A 9,997-nucleotide genomic window follows, 5' to 3' on the forward strand; every position below is an offset into this window, starting at 1 on the left:
AGAAAGAAAACGATTTTGCCATATGTGCTAGAAGCTATATTCTTCCTTTTGACGAAAAACTAGTAATCAAACACCATGAAATGACTTTCTCATAACAAATTTTTACCTGAAAATGACTTTTGTCATACTAATAAATACATCCTAAACAAAAAATACCACTCATTTTCTTTTCGAACATAAGAAAACGAATTAAGGGCTCTTTATTAATATAAAATATCATAGGTACACCTCGAAAAATAGATCCGTTTCCATGAAAAACTGGTGATCCACTATTAAAAATGACTTTCTCGCAAAAAATATATTGATGAAAAATAATTTTTATTATATCAAGCACATCCTAAGCAGAGAACACCACTCATCATTTTTCTAGCCGTAATAACAATATCTACTTATCTAGGATTAAGGCCTTTTTTATTAGTATAATATCATATGGTACGGTACACCACTGTAAAAAAGTTGTATTCTATAATCTTTTTTAAGTTAAAAAAGTTCAGGTTAGTAACTCAGCTGTACACAAACTATGATAGTATTTCTAATTATTTACCAACCATATAGTTTTGGAGGTAAAATGCTCCCTACCACAAGCCCCCGTTTTAGCTTCCTACCAAAGGCAACTTATTCCTAGTGGGATGCTGCATTACTAATGTCACCATATGGACAAGAAATAAAAGTATACTACAAAGTTTAGATATATAGAATCTATCACAAAGACTTCAAAACCAAGTAGCTTTTCATGAATACGACACTCCAAAATTCATTTTAATAAATAGACATACATAAAACTGCAAAGTCATAATTCGCAAGAATCGCAATATTGATGGATGATCATTGTTGGATCTAAAGCTATACATAATGTTTCTAATAATATGAAACGCCTTTTGATATGTGAAGCACTGTCCTTAACTTTCTCAGGAAAGGCTAAATAACAAATATGTGTTAATGTCGAGGAAGAGGCAAACCCGAAAATAAAGAAGATAAAGAACACCAAATTTTAACGTGGAAAACCCTTCAAATCGAAGGTAAAAACCACGGGATCACAAAGATCCAAAAAGCTCCACTATAACAATAAGAGGGTTACAAAAGTTCTCCAAATTGGCTACACAACAAGGCCAAACACGGAGCAACAATAGCAACAAGAGCAACAATTAATCAATTGAAGAAAGAGTATAATCCACAAAATGAAGCTGCTGTTCGAGGCTCGAAATCAGATGCTACGAGCCTCCAAATCCAATCTCTATCGTTCAAATCCAAGATCAAGATGTTACGAACACTCAGTCAAAACTTCAGCCCGATCCAACGGTTAATGAATCGGAAAACGTAATTTGAAGTTGGCTGGTCGGAATAAAAATCTGCAGCAAAACAAATACTTTTCTTCTGTCTTCTCTCTTGATGAAAGCTCTCTCAAAACCCACTCTTATATGCTTAAGTCTATCAAAGACTTGTATCAATGAGCATAGAATAATTCTCCAAGGTTGTCCTATTTATAGATCATGAGTGGTGCTTTCTCTTAAAGTCAAAACTCTCTCAAAATAGGAATAAACCAAATCCAATTCCAAATAGGATTGAAAACCAAAAGAGAATAGGATTAGGTCATTGGGCCTTTGGCTGGACAACATGGGCATGATCCCAACAATATGTTGTGTCAACGCAGTTTCATTATTGTTGAAAATCGAAACTTGTTTTAAAGCTTCATAGAATTCTGAAACTGGCCATCAACCTGTTACCTCATAACCATGGATTTGAATATGGAAATCCTCGTTGCATTCATGGATAACCCTTAAACTTTCTTCATACACTTGCTTTTACATTGGAGTAAACGAAAGGTTTACGCAATTTTCTGTGTTTACGAAAAAACTTTCGTCTATCTGTTTGTCTATCCATGCAATAGTCGGTGAGACGAATATAGAGAGGACAATTATGATGGTGATGAGAGTGAAGTTTTGAGCTTCCATTTTTTCAGTTCCACAATAGGAAAAAATTAACTAAAAGAAAAAAAAGTCGTATAATATCACTATGAAAGAATGTGGTGGGGTAAATGAGATCACTCTCCCCTTAGTCAAAGAGAAATTTCTAATTGGGAACGGCAGATGTGTTAATATTGTTGTTTTTAGTCAGATTTTATAACACTTTGCGTAATTCAAGGTAAAGTTGGACTAAGGATTCTTCTTTACCAATTTTGATACAATAACTCGTAGTACTAAATGGTATATATATTACGTATCCGTTGCAAATTCCTTCAAAAATATATAATACCCTTTTTAAAAAAGGTTCTTCTATTTGACAATTGATAACGCACGCATGAACCTGTACGCAGGAGTGTTCATGGTTCGGTTTGGGTCGGTTTTTTCCTAAAAAGAAACCAAACCAAGTAAGTCGGTTTTTCAAATATTGGAACCAAACCATACCAATTAAGCCAGTTTTTTATCGATTCGGTTTTTGTGAGTTTTTCGATTTTTCGGTTATTTATCGGTTTTTTTCTTAAATATGAGACACACTACCCAAATGCATATTCCGGTTGATTACATTTTCAATGTAACACTATCAAATCAATTTCTCTTTGACAAGTCTATCATTTACCAAGATATATTAATGATAACTAAATCAAATAGTGGTGAATAATTTAACTACTCAATTAAAAATTGATTATTTTTAACATGAAATAAATTCTTGTACTTAGCAAAAGAAAACTACCAATCAAACCAGAATATAAAGGCAAAAAATTAGATTATTATAATAGCAAAGAACTAGACTAAAAATATAAATGACTAATATGTACTATAAAATTTTAGAAACTTTATATAAAAATATACATATATATAGGTGTAATAATAAGTTTAAATAGCTACTTTTATAGTCGGTTTGGTTCTGGTTTTTTCGGTTATTTTTTGATTAAAACCAAAACTAAATCAAATTTGATCAATTTTAGAATTCAAAACCAAAACCAACGAAACCAAAAAAGTATCGGGTTTTTTGATCGATTTGGTTCGAGTTCATCTTGGTTCAGTTTTCGGATTTTTGTGAACAACCCCACCTGCGTGTGAAATATACACTACTAATCTCAGAGGGTGAATTACATTAAACATCCATGTAATATGATACAGTACTTCTTGTATTTTAAGATCAAATATTTAATTAGTCTGTAGACACTGAAATTTTAACAGATCAAGATAAATCCTATATTCAAGACTACTCTTGAAATATTAGGAGTCTATTAGGATTACTTGGTGACTACTCCACCCAAACCTTGATCCATGCCTATAAATAAGGCTACATATGTTCTTCAAAGATAATCTCAGCAATTCCATAAACTATCGGAATATGCACAAGGAGATCAAATACGAGATCTCCGAAATTCCATGAAACTCTTGGAATATTCATTAAGAGATAAAAGACATGTCAAATATGTCTTGCTAAAAGTCCTACGTTCGAGAAATACGCCGCTAAGGCCCTCGAATCACGTAGAATAAATCGGAGGGAAGGAATCAAGGGATAAACAGAGTTGTAACCTACAATGTTTATCAATAAAATTCTTTTTTCTTTATAGTTGTTTGTGATTGCAATTCTCTTTTTCTGCCCAAATTTATTGCAAACAAAGCCCCAAGTGGAGTTTCTGTAATTTAGTCTTATTGTTGGCAGTACAATTAAAGCGACTCAATCTGCCGCAGTTGATATAAAGGTAGTCCGGTGCACTAAGTTTTTGCTATGCGCAAGATTCGGCAAAGGGTTAGACCACAAGGTCTAGTGTACGCAGTCTTACCCTGCATTCCTGCAAGAGGTTGTTTCCACGGCTCGAACCTGTAACTAGACAACAACTTTACCAGTTACGCCAAGACTCCCCTTCAAAACATTTTCAACCTGCAGGTGGTTACATCACAAGTAATTCATGACATTCGGAGTCCACTTGCTGCAGAACAAGCTTTCTTTTTGGACCTGAAAATAGAGTACATTAACCGGTAGAAAAAAAGATATATAACAAGTGTAAAAAAAATTAGGTTACATAACCTAATGTGGGATTAGAAAAAGTAGGGTTTCTAAATCGATACATTATTAATAATAATTTGCGTGCGTGTTATAAACTCATAAAAAAAAAAAAAAAATCGTACATAAGGAATCAGGCTCTCTCCAAGAATGTAAAATGTTGAAATATACGTAATTTAAGAAATGAAAAGAACTCAAAGTATTACTGTAGAAATTTTAGATGATCACTTCATGTATTCATAGGAACGAGAAAATAACTTTTCCACTTGTTTTACTAAGTGGGCGTTAGAAACATAAGAATTTGTAAAATTCTGAAAAAGAAAAAGAATTCAAGTAAAAATGATATTTGAAAATTAGAGTTTTATTTGGACACAAATACAATTTGAAGCCGTTTTTGATTTTTTTTGATTGATTTGAAGTGAAAATTTTGAAAAACAGTTTTTTTGGAGTTTTTCAAATTTTCGAAAAATTCCGAAATTCAACTTCAAATGAAGTTTGAAATTTTCAAGATCAAACACTGATTCCGGAAAAAATGATTCTTTTTAATAGCTAAAAGGGCCCTTTGTGCTCTCTCGATATATTCTTATTTTCTTCAATATTTTATAATCATGTATACTTCATCAACTTCTTATGAACTATATATGCACTCGCAAAATGTGTGTTCTGACAAGATTAAGAACTCAAACCTTATGTACCTAAGTTGTTGAATGAGTAGTTAACTCACAGAAAAAGAAGCGTCTAATTAGATCAGAAACTAAGAATGCATCTATAAGAAGAAACTATCCATATGACTCCATGCACCCCATTTCTCTTAATTACTTGTCTCTAGTTTCCAAAGGAAAGGCAAAAAAAATAACCAACAGCTAGCTCTCCTGTTAATTTCTGAAAATGATGGAATTGCTTCTTGTAATATTAGTACTGTTACAAAATTTTGTAACCGCACCAAGTTCCCCATACCATCATGAGAGACTAGTCATAAAAATGATTCACTATGAAGCCGTGAACTCGCCTTTCTACAATCCAGAACTCACACTCGAAGATCGTGTGAGAATAATGAATGAGAGATCAGAGACTCGCATTTCATATCTTATAACTGATCTGGAAAAAGATGGCAATAAATTTTAGATTTACCCAGCATATACCTCTAAGTTTCTTGTTCCATTAAAGATTGGTACGCCCCCCGTACCACAAATTCTTACCATGGACACCGGTAGTTTGTTACTTTGGGTTCATTGTGGCTTTATTATTGGTGGTGAAGAATCACCAGCTCCATTATACTGCTATGCAGAATCTTCATCATATGTTGAAGATGTGTATTGTGGGACATCTGTTTGTGATCTTATGATTCTTAAAGGCAAATGTGGTGTCTCGACGAGGAGATGTGAGTATACTTATTCTTATGCAACAGGTAGGACTAGGGGACATCTTGCGTCTGAAGTTGTGGCATTTGAGTTAAGCAATTGAACAGAAGTGATTTTTCAAGCGTCTTATTTTTGGATGTTCATCAATATTTTCTGAAGGTGCAGATAAGGTTCGTGGAGTTCTTGGGCTTGGACAACGAGCTGTTTCTTTGGTTTCTCAACAAAATTATACAGGATTTTCATATTGTATTGGTAATATAACTGATATAGAATATGATTCAAACGCATTAACTTTGGGAGGTAAGCCTATAATTGAAGGAGCATCCACTCCCATGTTTATGGTTATAGGCAAATACTACATAACTTTAGAAAAGATCAGTGTAGGGGACAAGTTTCTTGACATTGATCCAATCATATTCAAGAGGATCGATCACCAAGGTGGAATGATTGTTGATAGTGGGGCCACTTCGAGTTATTTGCCTGAGATAGCTTACAAGAAACTGAAGGAAGAAATTAAATCTGTGATTGGTACGACGTTAGAAGAATTTATAAGCAACAGGCCAGACGAGCTTTGTTACTATGGAATTGTCACTCGGGATCTTAAAGTACTTCCAACTATAGCATATCTTTTTTCTGAAAATGCTAAAATGGAGTTTAGTGCTGACAATTTATTTCGACAAGATCGCGTTGATCATTTCTGCTTGTCTATACAAATTTCTGAAAGTAAGAAGATGCCTTTTAGCATACTTGGAGTTTGGGCACAACAATATTTCTATGTTAGCATTGACTTTAACACAATGAGGATGTCCTTCACTAGGATAGATTGTAACCGTCTGTTTGATTGATCATTACGATGTGATTTTCTTTGATGTTTCTACTTAAGTGATATAAGTCTTAATATTCTCAACATCTTTACCTTCAATAGTGTTTTAAACATGTTCAGTTGCTCAGATATATATATATTTAACTTTTCAACTTAGCATGAGAAACAAAAGCACATACTCGAATTCCAACTACAACACTTAATAATAAGAACCTACACAAGAAAATATTAGTAAACAACATCAAGTAAGAGATTTTAGGTCCAATCGTCTTAGAGTATTGGAATTTGAAAATTATTTTAGATCAAAAGAACAGGCTGATGCACTAAGCTCTCACTGTATGCGGAATATGAGAAAGAGAGGACCATATTGCGTATATCTTACACAACATTATCTGCCCTTACAACTTCAGCAGATTAACCAACTTCTATTACTTGATATCTTTAACTTGTATTTATTTAGCAATGGCTCAAATGCTAAAGTGCTAATTCTTCATATGTGTTATGCCTAAAACTTTCAGTAGAAGAGTGGGTTTCAGGTCCAATCATCCCAAAGAGGTCTACTGTTGAAAATGTGGGGGGAACAATTCTAATCCAAATTAAGATATGCTAATAAAACGAACTTCTAGGAGATGGCATTCTTAGTTTTAACTCACAAACAGTAATTTTGGGTATCGTTAATATGCTATTATACTGGAAGAAAAATACAAACTCCTGTGTATAAGCTTGATACAACACTCAACAGCAACTGAAATAAGTAAATCAGTCTAGATAAAAAAGCAGGCCCGGTGCACTAAATTACCCGCTATGTTGTGGCAGAGCCACCTTTGTACGCCAATTAACAGCATCGCTAGAAATTTGCACAATGTAGATAGGTAAATATACTATATGTTTATTTAGTATATACTCTATGTTGGCTTCTTTGTATGTTTACGATTTTATATTTTTAATCCTCTTGGTGAAATATTGGTTCCGCACAGCTGCACTAGACAGTAGAGCACCAAAAAGGTAATACTGAGGGATTTGTACAAATGAATTTTCCTGAGAAGAGTGAATTGCAGGCAAAACTCAATAAACAAGGAGGAAAATTGAAGTGATACATTTACCACATTGAAATACACCACCCTCTACAGAAACTTCATTATTGGGGCTGCATATAGAGCATTGTTGCGAAAAGAAGATTTTAATCAAACCTTTTGACCATCTGAGAAATTGGAGGAGCCTATCTGTCAGATTAATTGAGGTTGTCCCTCTAGAAGATTCTCCTGTTGTTACACAATAAACTGATCTCCAACCCCTATTATGTATACAACATAACCTGTCACAACATCTATAAACTGATCTCCAGCCCCTATTATGTATAGAATATAACTTGTCAAATCTTTTGTAGTCGAAACATATATCCATATATACCTGTTTTCCCCATTTGGTTTCGTCTTCATAATAGCAACATATGAAACCCATGGTCTCAGTAAGTGATGAAGAGTTCAGTAGGTGATAAATAAAGCATCCGTGCCCCGGTTGACCTCTCAGAAATTTCATAAAAAGAGCCTTCAAGAGATCCCAAGCTCACTCTGTACAGCAAGAGAACTTGCTGGCTTTCTCAGGCAAAATTTTTGTCGCAACTCATGCAGCAGCCTTCCTTGGTTCCTCCAAATTCAGCTACACCTTATTGAATCTGGCAAGGCATCTAAACCCTCACCTTGAATTCATCATATATCTCTTCACCCTTGTTTTGTCCCTAATAATCAGGTCACTTTGTTCTTCAATGGATCATACTTTTGCCAAATTATGCCTCAAAGATTTCCAGGCTCTATGTGATGCTTTTTACAGAAGAGAACCCATAATCTTGCAAAGCTTGCGGCTGCGCAAGAGCTTCAAATGTCACTCGAGAACCTCGATCTGATATATCAACATGTCACCTTTTCAACAGGATAATCAACAGCAAGAATGGAAAGGACTGTGTTTGCAGTTAAAGGGATGGTTCCTTCTCTGTATCAGCAGTTGATCACAGGGCACAGCTTTGGCAACTGATCAAGAGAAGCCAAGATATATCACACCAAAAGGTTTAGTTCTTTTTGTTACATAGTCTGAACGATTCAGATCTATCATTGCTTCTCCCAAATTCATAGTGCCACAAGCCATTGCCACAGCAAACCTTCCTTTAGTCTTAAAATGTCATCTAGCATGACCAAAATCATGAGTTAGATTCATGAAAGACTGCAAAGGTGAAAATTCTTCTTCACTCACCCTCTTCCACCCCTTGAAGGCAGTGGATTTGCCTGGCCTTTAGCTTCCGAGTTGGGTTCATCACTAGCACCCTTATAAGGAGGCTCTTTGCGACCAGGACAATATCCACTTACCATTTCGCACACTATCCAAGTAACATTCTCTGCAAATTATGAAATCACATTTTTCCATTTGAGGCATCATTTTACACTTCATCACCATAGCCTCATTGTCCAAGCTCTTTCTAACATGCTCTGGTCACAAAACTGAAACCCTGCCCACCCCCAAGTAAAGATTATTCAAGTGGTTCAATTAAACCAATACAAAAACTGCATTTACATTTTGAAAAGACTGAATTTGCAGTTTCAAATTGGTTCATTATACAAATGATTTGAAATAAAGAGGCCATAAGTGAAAAAGATGCTCAATAGGGAAAAGGAAAAGCCGCAGCAACTTTAGAGAACACAAACAGCAGTACCAGAGCTGGCTGATATCCACATTCATCCAGCCCAACTTTTTTCTTTTTATAACTGAGAAATCCCCAGGGCAACTGGCACATGGTTCAAAACTTGGTGGATAATAGGCCCACCCCTCAAACTTCTATGTGCGAATACACGAATCTTGGAAAGCAGTTACAAATAACTGTTCAATAATGAAGCACATCAGAGATCAAAAGGGCTACATAGTCATTCCTTTACATGTTGTAAAGTTACTCCACATCAGCATATAAAGATTTATGATATACATTCAGCACAATTGGTACCTTTAACCCCCTTGCCTGGTAGTACAATGTAAGGACTCCTGTATAAATTGCAATATAACACTCTGACAAAGGAAGCCCCATTGAGTTATGAGTTACCAGAACGAAATCAAAGCTAATCACCAAGAATGATATAAAAAACATCCCTTAAAAGTTCCCAAAGACAAAAATAAACAAGATAATCCTCCTTCCTTTAATCTCACTACAACAAAAAAGGTCTTTAGCGGCAATATAAATGGCCGCTAATAGTTTTACCGGCAATTAAATGTTGGCCATTGTATCCAGCGTCGGCAAAGGCTTTACCGGCCATTTCACTGACTGTTGGTAAAGACCCCATTTATTGCCGCTAAAGGTCTCAGAGTGTTAGCGGCTATTGGTGCCGGCAATTAAAAAGGCCGCTAAAAGTCTTTCAAAGATGTCCAGGCAATACATCTGGCGACATTTATTATTGTCATAAAGAGCCACTATATTGCCGGTAAAAGTGATTGTTGACAATCTTTTATCGTTAGTTAAAATTAAGAAATAATTTTACATTTTTAATGCCAATAGTGTCTATTTAATTTCAATAATAATAACAATAAATAATCATTCTAAAACGTATAATATATTTCATTAGATCCAAAACAAGTATAATTCATAATTTCAATAGAGTCAACTACATAACAAAAAAGAGTAAATTATTTGAATACATTTGCTGGTGTCATCTTGCATCTTATCAAATAACTATAATATACTAGACAATAGACTTAAAATTTTCTCCAACTCTTGATCATAGTGAGTTCTTCTACATGCCAAATATTTTGAACATCTCCAATGTCAAATGCTCAAATTTGAATGTACAACTTGTTC

General features: G+C 34.6%; 1 protein-coding gene across 1 annotated transcript; it reads left to right on the forward strand.

Annotated features, from left to right (window-relative positions):
- Positions 1–5,178: 5,178 nt before the first annotated feature.
- On the forward strand, positions 5,179–6,184 carry LOC109242816 (aspartic proteinase nepenthesin-1-like). The gene is made up of 2 exons (XM_019409679.1): positions 5,179–5,386; positions 5,499–6,184. The coding sequence occupies exons 1-2, from the start codon at positions 5,179–5,181 to the stop codon at positions 6,182–6,184; spliced, it is 894 nt and encodes a 297-aa protein (XP_019265224.1).
- The last annotated feature ends 3,813 nt before the right edge of the window (positions 6,185–9,997 follow it).

The sequence above is a fragment of the Nicotiana attenuata genome, unplaced genomic scaffold (assembly GCF_001879085.1).
Source record: "Nicotiana attenuata strain UT unplaced genomic scaffold, NIATTr2, whole genome shotgun sequence".
NCBI lineage: Eukaryota > Viridiplantae > Streptophyta > Magnoliopsida > Solanales > Solanaceae > Nicotiana > Nicotiana attenuata.

Bases quoted from the DNA above. Each gene is read 5' to 3' on its own strand.
- LOC109242816 (XM_019409679.1), top strand. From the start codon at position 5,179: ATGGACACCGGTAGTTTGTTACTTTGGGTTCATTGTGGCTTTATTATT. The intron at 5,387-5,498 runs GTAGGACTAGGG...TATTTTCTGAAG, and splicing joins TACTTATTCTTATGCAACAG to GTGCAGATAAGGTTCGTGGA.